This window comes from Podarcis gaigeae (assembly GCF_964106915.1).
Source record: "Podarcis gaigeae genome assembly, chromosome: 8".
Taxonomy (NCBI): Eukaryota; Metazoa; Chordata; class Lepidosauria; order Squamata; family Lacertidae; genus Podarcis; species Podarcis gaigeae.
In genome coordinates, this window is record NC_139684.1 from 23,484,045 (window position 1) to 23,508,726 (window position 24,682).

Below are 24,682 nucleotides of genomic sequence, written 5' to 3' on the forward strand. Positions count from 1 at the left end.
AGTTCCTGGGAAATGCCTGGTATTTGACCGTAATAAAGATGGATTCGTTGGTTGCAGTTCCCAGGACTGGAACCTGGGAGAGAGAGCTGAGTTCAGATCCCACCCCTTCAGCCATGAAGGCTCTCACCGGGTGTGACCTTGGAGTCAGTCTCGGCCGACCTCACAGGGCTGTTGTTGTGGGGGGGTATTGTATTGAGGAGTGGGGGAGAGAACCGCCATAAATAAATAGAATTAGGCTCCGCTCATCCGCTCCCCCTCCCACCCGAAACGACGAAGCCTCTGTTCCGTTCCCGGAGCCCCGCCTCCTGCGGAGCGCGGTGACGTCAGCGCACACGCCCCGGCCCTCCTCCCCCTCCCGCCCTTGCTGCCCAGGCGAGGAGACCCCGCAGCGAGCTGCCAACGCCCGGCGGAGGAGAGCGAGAGCGCCCTGCGTGAGGTAAGGCGCTGGTGCCGCCGAGGCGAAGGCGGACGGGCCCGGGTGTGTACGGAGAGGGGTCGCGGGTGGAGGGGTGGGGAACGTTTTCTTCTTGGCGGTGGGGCGGAGGCGGCGAGATGGGGGGAGACGCCGCCGCTGTCGCCCTGGTTTTTTTTTATCCTTTTCCGCTTGATTGACGGGGGGGAGGGGAAACGGTTTCCCGAGCGAGGTGGGGGAGGGGCGACCGGAAGCTCCGTGAGGAGGAGGAAGAAGAAAGGAAGAAAGAGGGGGAGGGGGCTACTGGCGGAGGATGGGGGGGGGGCGTCCGTTAGGCTCTTTATCCGCGCGCCCCGTTTATGAGGAGACAGTTCCTCTTCTCCCCACCAGCACCATCCTGAGGGCGGACACCGGGCCGCCTTTCCGCCGGCTTCCCTTATCTACCGGCTGGCCTCCGCGCTCGGTCTTTTTCCCCCTTTCTTCCTGTCTCGGTTCCCCCCTCCCCCACATTCCTCCGTGTATATCCCCGCCGCAATCTCCCCCCCCCCCCAAGCTGGGCGTGGACGGGGCCCTCGCCAATGCAGAGGAAGGGGAAGAGAGAGAACAGGGAGGGGGCCTCCCGGGGACAGGTCTCTCTCCCCACCCCCATCCAGGCCTATATGGAGCAGGCCTTTTTAGTATGCTTCAGACCCGCTTTAAAGAAAGGGCTCCCCCAAATGCACGTTTGGGTTAAAACGTGCGTTTCTAATGTATAAAAACATTTTGCTATATATATGTTTGAGTGGCGGGCGGTGCTCCTGTTGGATCAGGCCCCCGACCCAGCACCTGGAGACCATTCGTGGCCGGATCTAAGGGGGGCTGCTACAGGAGCCCCTGCTGCCTCACAAATATATATGTGTGTGTGTGTGTGTATAGTGAAAAGAAATCGGTCCCAAAATGCATGTTTGGGTGAAAAGAGTGTCCTGGGCCTGAAAAAGGCAGAAGAGACCCGGTCTCTGGCCCACCAGAATACAGGGCAGGGTGGGAGGATCTTGCTTGAGGTGGTGGGGATGTCCCTTTGCCTCCCCGCTGGGAGCAGCACCCTCCCCCATGACAGGCCCTCTTAATGCAGGAAACTGGCAAGAAAGAGGCAGGAGGAGGGGGAGAGAAAAGGGGGATTCCATTGAATATCACCCTGCCCTCCCAATCTTGTGAGGGGCTTGCAGAGCAGATGGGAGGACAGGTTCCTTACCCCTGGGAGGGTCTTGGGAGGAGAAGACCGACCCCTGCTTCCAGTGGGCTTCCAGAGAGGCTGGAGGAGGAAAGGGGATCTCTGTTGGCATGCCCCTGCCTCTCACCCTTGCCTTCAGGGGGTGTTACAGAGAGTGAGAGAAGAGGTCTCTGCTCCAGAAGGGATTACAGAGAATAGGATGGTAGGCCCCTGTCTCTTGACAGGTCTGTAATGTAGGACACTGCCAAGACAGAGATGTCAGTGAAGGGGGTCCCTGTGGAAGAGGTCTCTTCTTCTGATGGCCTTGCAAAGGGTGACAGGGCAGGTCCCTGTATTGCAGTACAGAAGGAGATACGGTACAGAAGGAGATACGGTGAAGGGGGAAAATGGAGTTTTGTAGACAGGTTGTTGTCACTGAGAATCTAGGAAACGGAAAGGAGGGTGACAACAGGGAGAGGAAAATGGAGGATGGAGGGAAAACATACTGTATAGTTATTTTGTATTCAGGCTTAGCTAAAATAGGGGATGATAATAATGCTGATCTCTTAATTAGGATTGCAGCCAGTTTATTTGTGAAGTGCTGTGAGTTCTAAACGCTTTTGAGTACAGTAGTTGCATTGAAATCCATAGGACGTTAGTCATGATTTGCCTCAAGTCCTGTCGATTTCATTGTGAGCTACATGCAGCAAACGTAGTCTGAACCCAAAACTGGTGTAATATATTTCCCTTCTCTGCAGTATGAAAACCATAATCACTCCCTACCCACCCCACCCCCACTCCAAATCTGGTGAATCAGTAGAGAGGTTTAGCTACTATTCAGGAAGTATTTCTCTCCTCTTCCTTGTCCTCTGATGCCAGAAACTCCATAGGTGGGCTTAGATAAGGCATGGGGAACCTTTGGCCCTCCAGATGTCACTGATCTACAACTCATCAGCCATAGCAAGTATGGGCAATTACTAGGGTTGATGGGTCTTAGATGAAGCTGCTCCAACCTAAGACTTTCCCCATCTGTGATATTTGGAAGAGGATGCTAATACTTCTGGCCTATTTCATAAGACTGTTGTCAGGGTTGATGTAAGCTAATGTATATTGAGTACCTTGAACATTTTTATTGGTATTCTCTGTCCTGCCACCTGCCGTATTTGAATTAAAATGCCAGTAATTCAGTGGCTAGGAGACTGTAATTTGCTAGGTGACACATAGACAAGCCAACCTTTCTGTCTTAGCCTCGCAGTCAGATATACATTGCTATCCATGTATATAGATGTTTATGAAAGATCAAGGAGACAGATTGCTGATCTGTAGTGGTATTATATCACTGCCTTGTGTTAAGAAGATCCTCTAATTTGAGACAAGTGTTTCTCAACCTGTGGGTCCCCAGATGTTGTTGGACTACAACTACCATCATTCCTAGCCAGCATGATCAGTGGTCAGGGATGATGGGAGTTGTAGTCCAACAACATCTGGGGACCCACAAGTTGAGACCCGCTGCTTTAGACAGAAAGGGAACCCATGCATCTGGGTGAATAAGTGGGAGAGGACGGACTCCCCCTGCCAGTCTCTTTCATTTTCATGTTGGCCACGAAGAAGGGGAAGCCTCCTTGTTTGTGGCCAGCCTGGAAACTAAGCAGGCATTTTTAATTTTATAGCCTGCTATAAGGGCCACTAGCTTACATTTTTATGTTGGCTGAGGAGAATCACAGCCCACTAGCCCACTTAGTAGGCAAGTTTAAGTAAGGCTAGAAACCTTAGTGACTTATTTATGAGGCTGTTGTTTCATGACAATAATAAGAGCAGAATTGAGGTTCTTAATGCTCCCCTTGAATCTATAACTTCACTGTGCCTGGGTGTTCACATTTTTTAAACGAATCTTAAAATTTACCACACAGAACAGAATATATTACAGTACTTTCACAGAATAAATTGCACGTTGCAAACAATTGGCATATGGAGCTGCCTTGTACTGAGTCAGTCCACTGTTCTACGTACAGCTGGTGTTGCAGAATGGCAGAGAGCTATCACTTGAGAAAACCCTGATTCACATTTCAGCTCTGCACAAGTGGGCCTTAGGAAGGGTACTCTCTCCCAGCATCAGTCCTCTTCTTTCGCCTGCCCCCAAATCTGCAACAAGGGGATAATATAGCTGCCTTAGAGCAGCTGTGGTCAACTTCTGACCTATATGTTGTTGGACTTCAAAACTCTTCATCCCTGACAGTGTGCCATGTAAGCTGGACTGATGGGAGTTGTAGTCCAGCAACTTCTGGAAGGCTTCAGTTTGCACACCGTTGCTTTAGAGAATGGTTGTAAGGATTTGAAGCACTTTGAATACACTATAAATTCTCAGATTTTATTATTATCTGTCCAGATTGGGGTCCCTGGATTGTAAGAAGGAATTGGCCATCAAAGATGGTGTTAAGTGGAATGAGATTTTGTTGTGATTTTTTTCGCTTGCAAGTTTATTAAAGGGGAAAACAAAAAGACAGTTTACTTTCACAATACAATAAACATCCATCTTAATTTACACACACAGTTTGATACATGTTTTCTTAGTAGGTACCAAAATGAAGTTGGTGTTTATAGAAAGTGCACTGAAATGTAGCAAGGTTTTGAGATCTTCAGACTATTGCCTAGTAGTCACCTACACATCTGTGTATGTGGCTGCCAGAAATAATTGAGCCTTCTGCACAACTAATTTGAGGCCTTCTAAATGCAGATTTGTTTTGTTGGTTTCATTGCAAAGTGAGGTGGTAATTCCTCCCCACTAGCTAATACTTGATGGCTAGAACATTGGCTTATGAGAACATAAGAAGCTGCCTTAGACCATTGGTCCAGCTAGCTTTGTACTGCCAGCACTTAACTGGCAGTGAGTGGTCTGCCAGGGTTTCTTGCAGGGATCTTTCCCAGCCCTGGAGATGGCGGGAATTGAATCTTGGACCTACTATATGGAAGGCAGATGTTCTGCCACAGCTACAGCCCTTATTATCAGTCTTACTGCTGTGTGTTAAAGTACAGTGAGTTATTGGGTGTCCACGTATTGAGACCACCAGAATCATGCTTTCTGTTAACAAATATTGTACTGGAAGAATGTTCACAGAAATCTTGTGATGGAAACTTCTTAGGTTGTTTGGGCCTGTATGCGTGCAATGAGATGTATGCAATACGAGGATAAGTTATTTATTTCAAGCATGGACACTAAAAGGACAGCCATAAAAGCCATTTTACTTTGTAATTGAACTCTCTGCATATGGCTGCAAACTTGTCTTTTCTCATAGTGTGCTTGTGCATGTGCTAATAATTAGATATTGATACATGTTGACTAGCATCCAGCATAGACTGAATCATGTAATAGTACTTTTTGGTGTAGAAAGCTCCCTATAAAGCTCCCTTTATGATAAGAAAGAAGCAAATGGTAACGTGGTACTTTCTGTAGTGGCTCTCTGTTTGTAGTCTTCTTTGGCTAGGAATTGATGCACTTAATCTGACCTTGAAGCTATGTACTGCCTGTTAGCTATAAATCAAATCCCCTAATGTATGTGTCCAGAGAAGTTAACCCAGATATTTCTTGTGCATTTATGCAGACAGATGATAGATGGTGTTAGAAAAAATGTCAGCCATGTTCACCCAGAATAATTCTCATTGATTACTGTAGGGCATTTGGAGGACTTTACTGTGGGTTAGTAGCCACCTAGGGAGTATGTGGGCAAATCTCAGTTTACAGAGAGAGTAGCGCCTCTTTACAATACAATTGGTTTTAGAGGACAATGTTTCTAGAAAGATGGGACAAATTATATACTGCTTTAACTATTGTAACACTTTAGTCTAGTTGAATTGTTTCTGCAAAAATCGTTGTTTACTTGTTTGCTTAGCAAAGCAATCAGCAAGCTGTTCTTTTATTTATTTTTAGTGCTTGTTAATCTAACAGTTTCCTTTTCCTATTGCTTTTTATCTCCATTGCATAAACTTGAGGTTTCTATCTGAGGATGGGGTGTGTGTGTGTGTGTGTGTCATTGACATGAATCTTTCGAAATTGTGTTTGTAAGAGTTCTACTTCATATTACTTTTCCCATGCAATTGTTTTCAGGTTTCCCAACCTTTCTGGGTCCTGGGAGCATTTGGAAATCTAAGAAACTGTGGTGGGCACCACAGGATACAATTTTCAGAGAAGAAAACTGGCAGTGCACAGACTCTGCCTTCAGCAGGCAGAGCATGTACATCCCCACAAACCAATAAAACACAGACAAAAGAAAAAGACTCTTGCTATGCATACGAAGGACAGGCAACCCCCTCCCCATTACAACCCCAAAGCTTAAAAATAAACCCTCATTATTATTTTAAAAACCATAAAATAGAGATAGGCAGAGGGCCTTGGCAAGCATCAGTGATGTGTCTGAGAACACTGTTGTGCCCATGGGTGTTACATTCATCAATCATTTTTCAAGGAAAGGTTAAAAGTCATGTCCATTATGCATATGTGAATTTTTAATTCATATCTTATCAAAGCAATGCATTCAGTTGTATAAATACTGACATATTGTTGTTGAGGTCTTTTATTTTAATGGAACTTGGATCCAAGGGCTCATTGAGACATTCCTAAATTAACCTGTTATATTGGACTGGTAGTATCATACTTGCCTACTTTAAAGATCTTGACTATACTTTATATTTGTCGTTTTAAATCAGGGTTTCTTACACTTGTGAGTCATGTCCCATGTGAATACTAACATGTTCCTGTGTGGGTCACACAAGGAATAGCTATTTTCATTTTGGGGGCTTCCCTCCCCTTTTTTTGCTAGACTGATTGCTATCTGTTTATTATTTATTTGTTGCATTTATATCTCACCTTCTCTAAAGGAGCTCAAGGTGGTGTCCATTGTTCTGCCCCTCTTACAACAAATCTGTTGAGGTAGGTTGGCTGAGAGGCAGTGACTGACTCAAGGTCACCTAGTGAGCTTCATAACTGAGCAGGGATTTGAACCCTGCTCCTCCCAGGTTTTTGTTTTGACACTCTAAACCAGGCATCCCCAACCTCCGGCCCTCCAGATGTTCCCATCATCTGTGATCAATGTCCTGTTAGCTAGGGATCATGGGAGTTGTAGGCCAAAACATCTGGAGGGCCGCAGGTTGGGGATGCCTTCTCTAAACACTACACCACACTGACTCTCTTACTATTATGTGATTCCTTTAAGACCTAGGCTTGCTTTCCCTTGCCTCTGTCATGCTTAAAGTCTACTCAAATATATTTAAAGATGAAAAATGAAAAATGTAAAAAAAAATCAGTGTTAACTACTGATGAGGTAGTCTTAGCTTAGAAATGTTCATGAAGAACTTCTTTAAACCAAGCTATAACAATGCTCTCTCTTTTCTGTCAGTTTGTTTCAGAAGAAATTAGCATAGTGAGTTTAGGAAGAGTGCAGCTGGTTATTATTTGTGTGGAATTCAGGTACCTTCTTAGATTTCAGGGCACCAGTAATTCTTTTCATCAATAATCCAGGGGTCTGTTGACTCTATTGCTAGGAGCTTCTGTGAAGCAAAGCATCTGCTCAGTGCTCTCCATCTCCTTGTTTCTAGTGTGTTTTCTTCTATTTGGAATATGTAATCTGAACAGGGTGATGATGTGTGTAGGAACATGTTTTTCATTTCACCTCAAAATTAGGAAAGCAAATACCAGGGTGAATACTAAAAAAAGGCAGGATTGTATTTTTTTGCTTTCTTTAAAAGGTATCATCCAGTGCTTTCAGGTTTAAAACAACAGTTGAAACTAATATATACCTAGTGTTAATCTCTAGAAACTCACTCCATACTTTCTAAAATATTTTTCTCATACTTTTACATGTAATGAGATTAGAGAAAAATCTACCTTTGGGCATCAAAGCATTATAAGTATGGCACAGTGTTTGTCATCTGTGTATTGTGGGCTTGATACTGGGATCTAACAGTAGCCCCACTCAGAAAAGAATTTATTACTGGTGTTCAGATTCCATCTCTGTTCACAAAAATAATCCACTGAGCCTACCTATATGAGCTCATATTCTTGTTTAAAGCCCTTTAACTATCTAAATTTTGCAGGTATGACCACTTTCAGTTAATGTTTGTGGTTGTGCTAGTCCTTGTTCTGGAAAGGTAGTTATCAGAGGCAACAAATTTTGGCTTATTTGGCCAGCTAAAATGTATTATCGTGGCCCTGCCCCACCCCTTCCAGGAAGGGGCAGGGTCTTCTAACATTATGTTGAGTGTTGTTCACCACAGCTGAGGAGAGGAATGGAGCCATGTCCCCATTCCATTAAACTTCAGAAAGCAGCAAGATGTCTTGTGTCTCAGGCTCAGCACAGGATCAGGAACAGCCCTTCCCATTTTCCAATGCTGCTGAAGTCAGACCTTCATGTTTTTCCAAGCATTGAAGAATACTGGAGTCTTGCTTGACCATGGGCTCTCTCCAGAGCAAAATACGTATTTTCAGGTCAGGGTAGTTGTGGATATGGACTGTGTTAGTAAAGCTTCTTATTTACTCTTATAGGTTAGTATAAAGGTTGTACCTGTGTTTGACCACTTATGGCAGATTGTTAGTCTACACTTTGCTTTACAAAATGGAAACTTCATTTAAATTAGTCATAGCTGCATAATTGTTTGAACCAGGCCACCCTGAAAATGATCAGTGGATTTTCCTTTTAGTTTGCTCTTCCGATCTGAAGGGTAGTATATGTAAGATTAGAAGAGCTACCTATCTTCCTTTGGTGGCTGGTATGGTGAAGTCTAAGAATGGGTAACATTCCTGTTGGTTGACTTTTGTAGGAACACTTTGTGAACTAGGTAAAATGTGACACTTGTGAGAGAAGGAAAGTTAAGAAAGCTCTACTGAGATTACATCTCACAGTAAGGTGTGGCTTGTGTTCAAAGTGGGTGGGCGTGCATCAGAAGGCCCTGTTAAGTATTTGTGCTGCCATAGCTGAGCATCAGCATAAGGACTTTACTGAGTGAGGTATGCTTTGATGAGAGGGTGTTAACAAGTGTTAGCAAAGCTTTCTAAATAATGCTTCTTAACTGCTAAAGGCAAGCTAGATGTATGCCCTCCCACCTTATCCAATATTCCTCAGTACTTTTCCAGTCCTACTTCCGTGTTGGTGTGTCTCTGCAAAAGAGATAGTAAAGCACACAGAGGAAAGGAACAAGGCAAAGTACAGTGACTCAAAGGAGAACACACCCAACAGTAGGAGGGAGCTGTGACCTCATCGATCAGTGTGTATCTATGCTGTTAGAAGTAAGAACAATACTTATCTAGATGAAGGAAACACAGTGATACCTTGGTTTATGAACTTAATCCGTTCTGGAAATCTGTTCTTAAACCAAAGCGTTCTTAAACCAAGGTGTGTTTTCCCATAGCAGCGGGGGACTCAGTTTACAAATGGAACACAGTGAAACATGTTCTTATTCCAAGGAAAGTTCACAAACCAAAACACCTACTTCTGGGTTTGCAGCGTTCTTAATCCCAAATTGTTCATAAACTAAGCAGTTCTTAAACCAAGGTACTTTTGTAGCTAGCTTAGCATTTCAAACAGTGAAAATCTGGACAGGAAAGTCTTCAAGCTACTTTTAAGGAAAATTGCAAAAAAACAACACTGCCAACAAGGCTTGCCATACGCCTGGATTTCCCCAGACACTTATTTTTTTGCAATTTCTACCCGGACTTCTTCCGACTGCAGTATTCTGGGAAATTCTGGACACATGGCAACCCTAAGGTAGCTGTACTAAATGGGGCTTTTTAAAGGAAGTGGGCAGCATGCATATGTATGCATATGTAACTTTCTGAAATGTTTCATCTTCAGAAAAGCGCATTAACCTCTCACTTCAGTAATAGCAAAAAGAGCTGCATCTGATTTGTATTTCCTTTAATAACTGGAAACTGATTTAGAGCACCAAAGGGCGGAATTAGATGCCATGTCAAGCCATATTTTGAAGGGTTCATTTTAATGTTATTGATCTCAAACAGGCCAAAAGGTGTGGTGCGAAAGATAGTAATTTTCCTATGTAGTAGAAATTGTTTCTGAAATTAAAATATCAATTGTTTAGTGTGTGTGTTTGGTTGGCTAGGATGTCATTGTTACTTCTGGGTGTCTGCTTGCAAAACAGGAAGGAAAGGGCTTGTGGTTAGAAGGCAGATTCCAGCTGTGGTACCGGATATGTAGGCTGGAGGTCCCCAGCTTGGCAAGAGCAAGACATTTAAAGCTTGTTATTAGCTTTGAAATTCAGATTAGATAGAAATTGAAGTGGGTTGAGATGTATGTATATATCACATTTCTTCATAGACAAAATCATACAAAATGCACATAGATCATACATAAATACTTGCTTCTTTCTTGTTCCTAACCTTACAGTATTTGAAAGTAGGGGAGCATTAATGGTGATTACCTTTAAAATAACGTGTCAGTAACTTTAGCAATGTTTTCTCCATCATGTAGGCCCTTTGAGCTTCCATGAAGGTTTATTGGGTTTCCAAGTGATGAGGAAATAAAACTAGAGCCCAACTTGAAATTATTCTTTAATCAATTGTGGTTCCTTATCAGATGTTGAGAAGGAAAATAGATTCCTCCTGAAAGTCTCTTGCCTCTGAATTTTTTGTTTCAACTTTTTAGCTGCTTCAACTGTCATAGACCTGTTTGACTAAAGTTTTTGGGGTGCTAATACAGAAGCTGTAATAGTGATAAAAAAATATTTCCCATTGTACAAAATTATAAAAATATGCAATTGTTTTCTTTTGCTCTTTCTAGATTAATCTTGGACCTGATAAAGTAGCAGACTTCAGCTATGCAGACGATTAAGTGTGTAGTTGTGGGTGATGGTGCTGTTGGTAAAACATGTCTTCTAATTTCTTACACAACAAATAAATTCCCCTCTGAATATGTACCAACGGTGAGTAAAGAGTAACATTTCCATATTTTTCTTTTCTGTGCAACGTGGGGAATAGGGAAACTTAACCTTGTCAGTTAAATTACTTATTGGTACATGTATATCATTAGTTGATTCCTGTATTTTATGTGTTTTCGCTTTTAGCGATATTGTGCATACATGATGTGGCTGTGGCATTGTATTTTTGTATGTTTTACCATGTTTCTGAATCCATATTCTGTTTGAGGGATCAGTATTTCTCCTAGCATGTAGATATGGTAATTTGCAGCCTCCTTTGTTGGGGCCATTGGTTCTCAGTTCATATAAGTAATTATAAAAGTCTCTAGTTTACTCTGTCAACTATCTATTTGATCACTACACAGGTGTAAAATTTCTGGATTTTTTAAAATAAAATTTGAAATGTATGTAGTACTTAAATCGGACTTTAAAAACCATAAAAAGTATATAGCACATAAATTGTTCTGTTTGGTAACAGGTGCATTTATGACTCTTTAAATGACAGAAGGCTTAGTTTTATTCAAACTGTAATTACAGATGTATCCAGCATTTGAGATGGAGTAGCAAGCTGATGGGGTTGGGGGGACAGAAAATCTGCAACACCAGAGGGATAAGCATACTCATAAACTATAATCCCGCTTTCAGAGAGATTCCAGTTTATTTGCAACAGAAAAAGCAGAACTAGAGACTGACTCTAACTTAAAAGGTCATGGTATTGATGATGATGATGATGATAATTTATTATTTGTACCCTGCCCATCTGGCTGGGTTTCCCCAGCCACTCTGGGCAGCTTCCAACAAAAATTAAAATACATTAAAATGTCACACAGGGCTGCCTTCAGATGTCTTCTAAATGTCAGGTAGTTGTTTATCTCTTAGAGATCTGATGGGAGGGCATTCCACAGGGTGGGTGCCACTACCGAAAAGGCCCTCTGCCTGGTTCCCTGTAACTTTGCTTCTTGTAGTGAGGGAACCGCCAGAAGGCCCTCGGTGCTGGACCTCAGTGTTTGGGCAGAACGATGGGGGTGGAGACGCTTCTTCAGGTATACTGGGCCGAGGCCGTTTAGGGCTTTAAAGGTCAGCACCAACACTTTGAATTGTGCTCGTAAACGTACTGGGAGCCAATGTAGGTCTTTCAGAACTGGTGTTACATGGTCTCGGTGGCTGCTCCCAGTCACCAGTCTAACTGCCACATTCTGGATTAGTTGTAGTTTGCGGATTACCTTCAAAGGTAGCCCCACAAAGAGCGCATTGCAGTAGTCTAAGCGGGAGATAACTAGAGCATGCACCACTCTGGTGAGACAGTCCATGGGCAGGTAGGGTCTCAGCCTGCGTACCAGATGGAGCTGGTATACATCTGCCCTGCATACAGAACTGAACTGTGCCTCCATGGACATCTGTGAGTCCAGAATGACTCCCAGGCTGCGCACCTGGTCCTTCAGGGGTACAGTTACCCCATTCAGGACCAGGGAGTCCTCCACACATAATTAAATATGGATGTTGAGTTTTGCTTTTTTAGTTTCAGAAAAAAATGATCAGCTTGAATGTTGAGTTAAATTACTAAGTAGAACAGTGTTATAAATTTCTAATCACAGCACAAAGTAAGTGTAGTAGTAATTGTGGTCAAAATTAACCACATGAAAGCCACATGCCACTTTAAAAAATGTTTACCTATAAATCAGGCATAGCCAAACTTGGGCCTCCAGATGATTTGGGACTACAGTTCCCATCATCCCTGACCACTGGTCCTGTTAACTAGGCATGATGGGAGTTGTAGTCCCAAATCATCTGGAAGGCCAAGTTTGGCCATGACTGCTATAAATACTAGCATCACAAGCTTTTATTTATTCAGTAACAATGTCTGAAAGACACTGAAATTCAATTCTGAATTCTTATTTTACTTCAATAAATTTCAGAAACTGAAGATTTCAACTGATTGAAACAAGCCTTTCTACTCTTTCTTAATCTCGGTGTTCGTAAATATAGACAATGTTTTCACTTGATGGAGAATCAGGGAATTTGAGAGATCTCCATGTTTACAGTATGCTAAAAGTGGAATTACTTATCACTTACCTTAAAGAATAATTACATGATGATTGGAAAGCATTTTGATAGTGTAAAGATAAAATAGTATTTTAAAACCTTGCCTTAAACCTTAAGGCTTAAAAGTATTTCCTTCATTCTGAAAAAGACATTAGTTCAGAAGAGGGTCCCCCCCCCCCCCCCGTGTTTTCCCCTATGTCTCTAATTTTTCCATTGGAAAACTTAAAGACTTTGGCAGATTATTTTTCCCCCAGTTGTCTTCCATACCTTCACATCTCTAACCCCTACACCTTAGCAGTTAATGGATCTTATGTGCTGTACTGTAAATCCTTGTATTGTGTTATTTTGTTCTCACTTACCATATCAAATCTTAAGGATGTGAGCAGCTATGCTTTGAACTGTTTTCTTTTGGCATTCCTTTGATCTTCCCTTCAGGCTATCACACCTTGGTCCTCATAATAGCATGATAAAGCAAACCAGGGCTTTCTGGTGTAAGACAAGTTCCTCTAGTTTTGATAAGAGCATAGACTCCTTATAAGTTGCTGTGGACTTCTGCCTAACTAAAGGCTTATCTTTAGATCAATATAGTATCCCTTTAGGGCATTCCCCCCTCTGCCACTGAATTGGTTTTCATTTAGCAAGCATGTATCTTTATAGCTAAATAAAACATAAAAGTGGGTTGCTACAAAGTCATAATCTGAAGATTCTCACTTATCTCATTTGATAAAGGAAATTCTGTTGCAAGTTGGGGTCTGCAGAATAGACTGCCCAGACACCCTATTTCATACTGAATATCATTGAAATTACAATTCTTTATTTCAATTAGCATCTGAGAGAGGCTGCTGCTATACTGCTTCAGCAGTGAGACCAAGAAACAATGGCATGATACAAAGCATTATTGTATGGTTACTAAGCATGGGAAGCTTGCAATTAAGATGTTCTGTTGGAAAGGATTGTGTTCTGTGGATGTTTGCTTGCTCATGCGTGTAGTGTAGTAGGTAAAATGTTCAGCTTTGACTATTCTGCTACACCATAATCAGAGCCCTGAATCCATTTTTCACTAGTTGACCAATGTGCTACCTGCATTAAGATATAAATGTTAACATAAACTGTTGTCTATAACTTGAACCTTTTTAAGATTTCAGTCTTAATAAAACTAGCAAATCTGCTTGTTCAGCTTTAAAAAAGAGAGAAAAAGAAACAATTGTGCGATTTATTTTTTCATTTGATTTTCAGTAGACAAGAGTGGGCTATAGTTTTACTGTGTTGCTTACTTTATGCTTTGTACTTCATAACAGAGGCAACTGCAAATTTTGAAGAATATAATAAGGTTTTTGTAAGTTTCTTTTTATTGGCAGGTATGCCAACTTCAATGTCGTTGTGTCTAGTGGTGATAATTGAACTCAGCCCTCTGATAGGTCATGAACACAAAGCCACACATCTCTTTTGACTCTTGGTTTACCTGCCTGCGGATGGCTCATGTTTGGAAGGTGATGTTTTCACTCTGCCTCTTGTCTCTTATTCCCCAGGTGTTTGATAACTATGCTGTAACAGTGATGATCGGTGGAGAGCCATATACCTTAGGCCTCTTTGATACAGCAGGTAAGCTCTCTTTTGAAATTAAACCCATAGAGAAAGCAGGTGAATTTGTTTCCTAGCTGCTTACCTAAATTTTCAAGACTGGCTTTCGATATTTGAAAAAAAAGTTTCAACCATCAAGTATACACAGAATTGCAGGATATGACTGTATTATGTGGTCAAAGCAGTGTTTTTCAGTTGGCCCCAGGCGATGAAGCTCAGTCTCTTGTTATCCTGCATCCGTAACGTCTTAGGCAGCCTTTAAGCTCAGACCATTTTGTGAGGGTGTGAAAGGGATTTAAAATATAGTGGAGAGACTCTTACTCTTCTAGTAAAAGTGGCTGTTTCAGCTAGAATTGAGAACTAATCTGGTAGGCACTTCTCTTGGGGGACTAGAGAAGGAACAGAATGAAGATGAACAGGACAGTAAAGGGAAAGAAGTAAAGAGGAAGAAGCCATTGTAACAGGAAGAGTAGAAGGGAGGATGTAGCATAGTTTGTGAGAATGGGGGAAGATTTATTGTATTAGTTCATCTGAGGTGTATGAAATAGCATAGTTTACACTTTGTGGCTATGTTATGCAGTATGTTGTCTTAAGGATTGTGTGTGCACACTTCTGTTTCCAATCCAGGAATGCTACTTTGGCAGCACTCTATCCCTTCTTGCCTTTAGGCAGGGTGGACATTGCCATTCATACAGCTTTCATGATGTTTCACAGTATTTCTAGGTTGTGAAATTAAGCACAGAGGGTGACTAAGGCTTCCAGTTCTTGCCTGGCTGGGATGGGCACTTATGCATAGATGGTGTAGATCATGTGAGTAAGCGCTGTGGCAGATCAGCAGGGAGGAAGGATGGTTCCAGTGGAGTTGTTGCTTGCCAAATTCTGGTCAGTGGAGAGCAGTGTCTACTTCTCACAGGGTGATTTGGCAATTTGCAATGTGCATGGCAGTAATAGGCTGCTTTTTCTCTGGATGAAGTGAAGAATTGCTGCTGCTTATCTGCCTGACATCAGAGTAAGTCAGACTCATGGCACCTGTGGTATTGGTATCAAAGAATTCTTCCTACATGGAACTGAAAATCTCAGGCTGAATTTCTTAGGGTATTTATACCACCATTCTATAAAATAATCAAGGTGGCTGCTTGATCTGGTTTCTGGTTGATAAATTGATATACTAGATGAAAATTGTCCGTTTTCTGTTGTCTGCCCATAATCTTGAGAGCATAGATAGGTGCAAGGAAGATAAGTTGTTTGGGGTGTAAGAAGTTATTAATCTACGGTAGTATTCTCCCCGCCTCCCCCCGTATGCCTGCATAGTTATCCGAAAAAAATGACACATTTATAAGGCCTTCCCCCTCAATATATGCTTCTGATGTCATTTTTTAATTTTAATAGGACAGGAAGATTATGACAGATTACGGCCCCTCAGCTATCCACAGACAGATGTGTTTCTGGTCTGTTTCTCAGTGGTCTCGCCATCTTCATTTGAAAATGTGAAAGAAAAGGTGAGTATGCTTTGACCCCCAAACTAGTTTTTGTCAGGCTTTGTAAAAAGTGTCCTGTGTTGTTGGATCCTGATATTTGCATTATGACCATCACATTTTATCTTTTCTTCAGTGGGTACCTGAAATCACTCACCATTGTCCAAAGACTCCCTTTTTGCTTGTTGGGACCCAAATTGATCTCAGAGATGACCCTTCAACAATTGAGAAACTTGCCAAGAATAAGCAGAAGCCTATCACTCCTGAGACTGCTGAAAAGCTGGCACGGGACTTGAAGGCTGTCAAATATGTGGAATGCTCTGCACTCACACAGGTAAGGCTTCTCATTTGTGGTGTTCTGGACTATTTCTTTCATAGTAGAGTGGAAGAGCTAAACATGCTCTTTGGTGAAGTGAGTTTTTAATGGTTCATTCTAGCTGCATGAGAAGAATTTAAATGTTTTTCACCTGAAGATACTAGAACTAGCTTCAAAAATTTATCAAGTATTTTGCACTTACTTTCTTGAGCATTTTTACTGCAAACAAATTATTTTCCTTACACGTGTTTATCATTGAGCATATAATAGAACAAACACACATTTTGTCAGAATGGTTAATTGTTATGAAAAAAGGCTAAATTATAGTCAGATAAAGCTGTGTATCTCATCACCATGGGTTCTGATATTCTGTAAGGGTTCTAGGTGATAGTGTGAGTGATTCTAATGCAAGAACACTAATTAAAACAAGTGAACCGGTATGATTGACAATTCAAAACCAGTCTTATCTAACACATACAGAATTGAATGAGTTTTTCACCTACCTTTGATGCACAGGGAACACCTATTAATAAAAATAAACTGATATGTGAGATAGCATACTTTACAGCTAAATTTAATGCATGTATGTTGGTGAAACATTAGTGGTGTTACGGAACTGCAATAGTAATTATACCTAATCAGTTGATTTTATGCATGAGAATCATGATGAACTTCCACAAATAGTAAATGGCTTAAGGTTTTGAGTTACTTTTTCCTGCATATTACTGGCACTGCAGCAAAACTACGACACCTTTTCAGAAATTAGGCTTTTTCAGGGAATTGTGACTTCCCACAAATCCCTTTCCCAAATCCCAACCAACACATAGTTGGACATGGAACTGTATTATCATCAAGCGTAGGGCTGGAAATATTTCTGCTTATAATTCTGTGAATAGCATTAGGGCTTTACCTAAGTTCTCATTATCACTTGGTGGTATACGCAAGTGGTGAAACACACTGTAGTTTTGAGCTGTGACCACCAGGCGCTCTCACCCATTGCTGCAGCAGGCCCTTCTTTCTGAGATTTCATAGATTCTAACTAGAAATTCCAGCTAAAATCTTCCACATAATTCTTCCAAGTTAAGGCAACCTTTGCCAACCTGGTGCTCACCAGTTGTTTTGGACTACAACTCCCATTCGGTTGGTGGGAGTTGTAGTCCAGACATCCAGAGGGCTGCATATTGGTGATAGCTAAAGTAGGTAATCTCATTACTGTATGCTGTAGCCTGTAGTTGTCTCAAATGATAATATCGCTTTTGGTCTTTTGAATGTTCCTAAACCCATTTTAGGCAAGAATTTATAGAAAACATAGTGAATTAAAAAAACAACCTGTTTTTGTGAAATGGCTTTTCAAAGGCTAGCCTGTCACAAATCTAAAACAAAGTTAACATGCATGTTAAGCTTGAGATTGTATTTAGAACAGTTGCTTTCACACTCATAATCCAGGATCAGCTAAATTGCTTTTCGGTATAAAGAACAAAGCAAGGGAGAAACTGCTGCTTTATGGTGTAACAGATTATGCCATTACACTACTTTATTATTATTACTCTGATACTTGTGTAATGGAGCTGGCAAATGTTTACAGCAGGCACTGGGATGCAGTCCCTGGTTGCAGGAAATCCCTTCTGTGGCTCTCCAGAGGATATTCAGCTGAGCTTACTACATGCTTGGATGATCTTGTAGGCCTATTCCATGACGTCAAATCACTTACATCATTTTTTCCCACGAAACCTCTGTTCAGTGCAAGATTGTTTATCTAAAGCAGACAGATAAATGAAAAATGGTCTGTTTGGGGGTGGGGTGTTTGTGCTGGTAAGATGCATATTTGCAGGACCTATTTCTTTCACTCTCTGGGCTATTGGTTGCGTATAGCGCAGTAGATTTAGGCGAGTCCAGTGTCTTCAGTTTCAGTTGCAAATATTTATCTGTCAATTTGTGACAGTGGCAAATCTGTTACAGAGTTGCTGTTCCTTTTCTTAGAAATCCTGTTGCTGCAGGTTTGTGCATTGATGTGTCTGTTGTAGACAGAAACGTTTGTTCACTTGGTGTTCAGAACACACAGTTGTCTAGAGCTCCCATTTCTGATTTCTTTTACCTGTCTTAGTGACCTCAGGGGTCATAGTTGCTGTTGTTGACACAGTAACTGGAGCATACCATTTTATAAGCTGGTGTGTGTTCATGCCGAAACCAGTGTTCTTGAGGTGCAATAATCCTTGCTTCCCTGGACTTTATGGCAACCCCAGAGAGGTGGTGTGGAATTGTCTTAACTCTTAACATGGTCGAGACAGTACGGATTTTTCCCATTCATTGAGAATTGCTGAAAGATTTGTTGATAGCCAGTCCTCCCAACTGCTTGTGAACAGCACTTGAGCCTACATTTACATCCATTAGGTTCTTCTACAGTTGGCAGAGCATGCTGTTAAACCATGAAAGTAGGTGGTGAGTATTTTGCTACTCATGAGTAGCAATATAAAATTGGAGAGCAGCAAATGAATTCCCGGGACATGCCACCCTATGAGGGTTCTAACCTCACCCATCCTTTGCTGTAATATCAGTAAGTTTTGAAATAACTAGAGGTTACATTTGGCCAAAAGTATTGCCTGTGGTGCTCTCCCTTTGTAAAGATCTGTGTAGGTAGGTGTTGCTGCTGAAATGAACTTGACAGCAGCAGATGGCCACCCAGAGCAAGTGCCATCAGGATGTGAAATGGGAGGGACTGCAGCTGAGCAGGGCGTACCCTTAGATAAGCAACTACCTTGTGATTTTCTTGGTAGTGGTGGTGGCAGTGCCAGGAATGAGCCTTCCTGAGTAGATTTTGTTTCATTTTGAGAGGGACATGCAACTTTGAGGTGTTCACTAACACAACTACTTTTCAGCTCTTCCTTTTAACTTACAAAGCTTCTTTTGGAAAGAGATACGTTACAATATTTCACTCATAGGGTAAGAAAACATCTACAAGTATCCAGGTAGCATTCTTGCTAAGCCTCTGCTGTGCTTGTCTTGTTTCCTCTTTCCCTCAAAGATCTACTTTGTTACAAAGTAAATCTGCTTTGCTGACCACCTTTATCCTGAATGCTCTTTGTATCTGCTTGTGTGAGTGTGTGTGTGTTTGTGTCTCTCTCTAATCCTCTAACCTGGCTACTATTTTTTTCTCCTTCCCTCTGTCTTATAGAGAGGTCTGAAGAATGTGTTTGATGAGGCTATCCTAGCTGCCCTCGAGCCTCCGGAAACTCAACCCAAACGGAAATGCTGTATATTCTAAAACAGTTTCCTCTTTTTTTCCTTTCTTGTTGCTGCTTCCTCTGTCCTGCTGCTGTAGAAAGTTGGTTGAAAAACAAATAAAACCATCCTGATTGAAAGAAGCTGTGTCTTTACTTAACGTCTTAGAGCAAACTCTGTATTAGCTTTTGGATTGGAAACTGCTTATACAATTCGTTATGGCTATGGAACATGAACTGGACTCGCTTAAACCTTTTGCTTCTTGGGTTGCTGGATCTTTAATAGCTTTATAAGTTAGGTTGCTAAGGGACTGAAGGTCTATTTCAAATGTTAAACTTGAGAGGAATAAGTGAAAACCTGGTTAAGAGTTTTTATATCCAAATGAGAAGTGATGTGCAATTCATTTTCTCTCTTGTGGCTCTGTTAACTGTATTTGCATGATGATTGTACCTGACATAGTGACCTGCAAGTGATGCTGAAATGGTGAAGGATTTTCTGGTTTTCCTCTGTGCAGTGGGGCTTGCTGTTGCTTTGGCTGTTTGTGCTGTAGTGGAGTATTTGTTGGTCCTCTAAGTGGGAGGGGAAGGAGGTTTGGTGTACCTGCTACTGCTTGACAGACGTCTTAACTTCTGTTTTCAGTGACACAGTATCACTTATTTTTACTCATTCTCAAAACTTGCAACTGTAAAATGTAAAGCTTCTTTAAAACAAAGTCATACCATTTGGCTTCTGTTGTCTGAAGGAAGGAAAATACATACAATTGTAGTTCTTTACATTTCAAAATTAAAATTAGTTGTTTGTATAAATGCCTGATGAAGCATTATTCATGTCTGCATTCATTTGCTTCAGTTTAACATTTATACACTATAGTACCTACCTGTTCATTTTCCCATTATTGAAGTCTACTACCATTCCTTGCTTCCAAGTCTACTTCTGCTGCTTCAGTAACACATGGTACGTCACACGGCTTGGCTGATTTGTGCCAAAGGATTCTCCATTCTTGCTTGCTTGCTAATCTAACCTGGGTGTCACTTGCCCCCTTTCCTTGGATCATTACTTCTTTTTCAACACAGGGGATAATGCATTGTCATTAGCATGTGAGTTGTAATATTACTTTCTCTCTCTCTCTCTCTCTCTCTCTCTCTCTCTCTCTCTCTCCATGGGAATTGCTTTAGTACATATACTTCATTTCTTGAAATATTGAGACTTGCTGTAAATGTCCTCAGGCTGTTTTATGGGCTTAATTAAATGTTGGGTGTTCTGTATTATTATTATTATCATCATTTTAAAAAACTGATAAACAAGGTTCAAACACTCGGAAAGGAATATTGCTTCACTGCAGGATCTTCATCTCTACTCGATCTTTAACTTTGTCTTTGTGGGCTTTTTAAAACACGGTTTGCTTTTAATAACCCAGAAAATGAGACAGCCCCTTTCTCTTTGCCCCTTTTCAGAAAGGCCTAAAGAATGTATTTGACGAGGCGATATTGGCTGCCCTGGAGCCTCCGGAGCCGAAGAAGAGCCGCAGATGTGTGCTGCTATGAACATCCCTTCACGGCCCCCTTCTGCAAAGCTGGTGTTGATGTCATACTAAAAGCAATGTTGAAATCAAACTAAAGATTCAGATTTTCCCATTTGTTCATGCAATAATGACAAATGTCGTGCACCCTCTTCCCATTCACTCCCTGTGTGAGATGCAAATGTTAGTGCTCTTCCTCCAGTGCCCTTCAGTTAGTTGAATTTTTTAAAAAAATAATAATAATATTGTATTTCAGCAAACACTGATCAGTACTAGGGTTTTTTTTTGTTTGTTTACTGTTTAATTTCTTTGTTTTTAAAATTCAGGCATGCTTGTGGTGATTTTTCTCTGTAACAGACTAACTTTTAGGCTCTGGCCTCCAAGCCTTTCCCCATCATGCTAGGCTGGCGCTGCTTCGATTCTTTGATCTTCTGTGGCCAGCTTGCAGTCTAGGGGGAGCAGGTTTCAGTCCTTAGAACGTATTCTGGAAATGAGAATGTCCCAAAACTGGTGCTCCATTGAAGAGGGGTGTAGTTCATCCTGCACCTCCTCTGAAGTTGCCTTCGATCTGTTTCCCTTTCTTTTCTCCAAGCAGGTCAGAAATTCCCATCCTGCCCTTTAAAACCTGAAATGTGTAAACAAGTCTTTTGTTTATATATTACGCCAAAAGCTTTGTTTTTTTGGGTGTGTAACGCACACACACATCTACACAAACCCCACCTAACTTTGCCAATTACTAATTCTTTTGTAGTTAGTTTTCAAAACTTGACATTATTAGGCATTAATTGAAAGGGGAGAACTGCATCTTTTTAAAGTTAGTGCAGTCCATTGGATTTGCTAAACAACCAGCCTCTCTCTTGGCAAGCAGAGGCTTCTGATCAGCCACATGAGTGAGATTTTGAAACCCACTCACATGGCCTTTGCCTGCTGTAATGGAGGGTTGAAGCTAACCAGCTGACTATGCCGCAAAACGGTTTAGCATTCTCTTTGAAGAGGGGGAAGGAGATACGCCTCCATCAGGAGAAAATATGGATGGGAAAGATGTTCAATACGGCACCTTGGGGACCAGTAGAGGAATTACCTTAAAAGTGCATTGTGTGTCAGCAGCTCTTGCCTCCCCAGGTTGTTGCTTAGTATAACACACCATGTGAAGGTCTTTGACTCCAGTGTTAATAGGGATCTTACTAGAACTATACTCTGGCTTAATATTTCTCAGTCTTCCCAAATTCTAATTCTTATAGTCTCGTTAGTGTTGAACTGATGCTTTTTTCCATGTCTAAGTTCTTTGTATATGCATTTTTCAGATGTATTAAACATAAAGTATCTTCACAAGCCCGACTGAGAATACTTTTATTTATGATTTATGTCTAAAGAGTTGAATCCAGTTAAATATTACTCACTATAGACCCATTAGAATTAATGAATCTTAGCTCATCATGTCTATTAACTTCAATGGGTCTACTCTGAGTAGGACTGAGATTGGAGACAACTTATAGTCTGTGTGTCTTTTTAAAGAAATAAGCACACTTTCCCTCTCTGAACCTCTTCTTTAGCTATGAGTTCAGGACACACACCCCTTATATAATTTTTTTCAGGACTCACTTTTCAGCAACTGGTTTAAAACTTCCCTCCATTCTCTGCTGACTGGAGGCTTCTTGGCCAGTTTTGAGATTTATTTTGCCTTGTAGGGAGGATTTTGGAGATTTTGTTTTTACTTTGTGCATTCCAGAACCCTGTAGCGTAGAAGAAAATGTCCATTGATTACTTTATGCTTGTGGTTTGGATTTAGTATCCAAATGTGGTGCCTTTCCTCAAAAGAGAAGTTTGTTCTCTTGTTGTAAAATAACGGCAAACAAATAAACTTTTTGGGATGTCCATGAATAACTTCTTGCGCTGTGAGCTTCTAGCTATTAAAGCACATCTCAAAGTCTAGTTGAAGTAAAACAACTTCAAGAAATTCCTAGAGTAGTAGCACCCTGAGAATGGGTCACAAATGAAATGTGAGTGTTGGCTTCTAGCGCCTACTATGTATTTTGTGGGTAGGTTTTTTTTAGTGATCAATTATTATGATGTACTTGGCTTACAGCAGTGTTCTTTATATTTTGGACAAGTCTTGGCACCTGTTCATTCAACCTGTGAGTTGATCATCCTCTGATACAGCAATTTCAATTCTGGATTTTTCATCTAAGTGTGCTCTGGTAGGGGCCCTTGCTAGACCTGATGCTTTAGTCTAGGGGTGTATAACATTTGGCCTTCCAGATGTTACTGGACCGGACTACATCTCCTACCCTTCCTGTCCATTAGTCCTGTTGGTAAGGGCTGATGGAAGTTGGCGTCCACCATCGTTGGTAGGGCGCATAGGCTAGTCATCTGTGTCCTGCTTGGCCTTACTATAGTAGTTTAGTTTAAAGTATGTAACGTTTAGCACTGCAAGATCCATACTTCATTTAGAGGCTGTTTTGCCAACAGGAATTGTTATTCAATGAGCAGAATGGAAAAGAGAGGCCGCTAAATGTTGCTTTTTTTGATTGGTGGATTTCCTGCCCTCACTCCTGATTTTTGAGCCTTCACTGGGCATTGTCTGCATGGTTTTTTTAAAAGTGATTTGAGACTTCATGGTTAAAAGGGAGCTGGAAAGGGCAATGTGCCATATTCCCTATTATACAGTTCTGGATGACAAAGTGATTACCCTTTTTTTGTGGGGGGCAAGCCTCTCCAACAACAAGTATAGCTAGTGTGTACAAAATTGAACTATATACTCTGCAGATCTGAATGAATTGCCAAAGGGAAGGGTGTACTTACCTGGGCTTTCGTGAGTTTCTTGCCTTCAGTCCAGGCTGAAGAAAAACAAGAGTTTTTCCTCAACCACCAATCAGCAAGGTGAAAAAAGAGCTGGTGTTCTCTTTTGTGTGCATATATGCAACATCAGAATATTGCTAGGCATTCTTTCTTCTGTCATGACACTCTGTATTAGTACAGTTGTGTTTTGTCTTTCAGCTTGGGCTAGAGAGGCTTTGGGGGGGGGGGTCCAGAAACTTTTAACTGCATTTAATTGCTGTCTGTCAGTGCACTTAAGGTAGCCTGCAGTTTAAAATACTGAAATAGGACAGAACAAATAAAACAGAAGTTTCTCAGGACACTAGCAATCTCTTCAGCAGCTGATAATTAGTTCCTTGGCCTGTTTCTTCATCTGCAGCTCCCAGGAATTATTTGTGGGGCCCGTACTGAATGAAAAATTAACAGAAGGCAGCTGTGGTTTTTATATGCATACTCTGCTCTTCCCCCTCCTCCCTCTTGTAATATGTATTAGAATACTTATTCCTGTGATACTGTATTCTGATCTTTGGAATCCTTTGGTCCCAACTTGGGGAATAGGACCTGTGAGAAAGCCAGGTTTTCTGAGCTGGTGTTTTTTTACAGTGGTACCTCCGGTTACAAACTTAATTCGTTCCGGAGGTCCGTTCTTAATCTGAAACCGTTCTTAACATGAGGCGTGCTTTCGCTGATGGGGCCTCCTGCTGGCGCACGACTTCTGCTCGCATCCCAGGGCAAAGTTTGCAACCAGGAGCATCTACTTCCGGGTTAGCGGAGCTTGATACCCGAAGCGTTCGTAAGGAGGATGGTACGTAACCCAAGCTTCCACTGTAGTTGTTGCTAGACTGCAACTCCTATCATCCATAACTATTGACCATGCTGGCTTGTGCTGATAAGAGTCCCAATAACATTTTGTATTAAGTAGGTAGTACAAGAAGTTTTCATTTAGAAAATGGAAGAGTTAACTCAATCTAAATAACAAAAAGAAGCACAAACTTGGATGGCCCTGCAAGAGCCCCTGCCTTGCTTGGTAGGTAAGAGTAGTTGCGGCATTCCTGGACTATAACCCCTGCACAAGATGTGATTGTATTGTACTAGTTGTTGGAAACTGTAGGAGAAGACAGTGCTGATGTGCTCAAGTTCTGTGGGCATCCAGATGTTTCTGGGCTACAGCTCATAATTTCTGACCATTGAT

The 24,682-nt window shown here is 41.6% G+C and overlaps 1 protein-coding gene and 1 long non-coding RNA gene across 4 annotated transcripts; one reads left to right on the top strand and one right to left on the bottom strand.

Annotated features, from left to right (window-relative positions):
- The first annotated feature begins 310 nt into the window (after positions 1–310).
- CDC42 (cell division cycle 42) lies at positions 311–22,005 on the top strand. Of its 3 annotated transcripts, none has more exons than XM_083752885.1 (6): positions 311–436; positions 10,385–10,526; positions 14,093–14,165; positions 15,534–15,643; positions 15,756–15,953; positions 19,108–22,005. In XM_083752885.1, the coding sequence occupies exons 2-6, from the start codon at positions 10,422–10,424 to the stop codon at positions 19,195–19,197; spliced, it is 576 nt and encodes a 191-aa protein (XP_083609011.1). In that variant the 5' UTR covers positions 311–436; positions 10,385–10,421; the 3' UTR covers positions 19,198–22,005. The 3 variants fall into 3 exon arrangements, with proteins under 3 accessions (XP_083609011.1, XP_083609009.1, XP_083609010.1); XM_083752883.1 differs by having other exon boundaries at positions 20,609–22,005; XM_083752884.1 differs by having other exon boundaries at positions 384–478; positions 20,609–22,005.
- LOC310850901 lies at positions 21,345–24,482 on the bottom strand. Its single transcript, XR_014567453.1, has 2 exons — positions 23,745–24,482; positions 21,345–23,676 (listed from the first exon to the last, which is right to left on the bottom strand). It is a non-coding gene; the product is annotated as an uncharacterized lncRNA (long non-coding RNA).
- Positions 24,483–24,682: the final 200 nt, after the last annotated feature.

What these genes read in the sequence shown, in the direction of transcription:
- CDC42 (XM_083752885.1), top strand. Translation starts at nt 10,422, where the DNA reads ATGCAGACGATTAAGTGTGTAGTTGTGGGTGATGGTGCTGTTGGTAAA. An exon ending in CCTCTGAATATGTACCAACG is followed by an intron (nt 10,527 to 14,092) that starts GTGAGTAAAGAG and finishes CTTATTCCCCAG; the next exon opens with GTGTTTGATAACTATGCTGT. An exon ending in AGGCCTCTTTGATACAGCAG is followed by an intron (nt 14,166 to 15,533) that starts GTAAGCTCTCTT and finishes TAATTTTAATAG; the next exon opens with GACAGGAAGATTATGACAGA.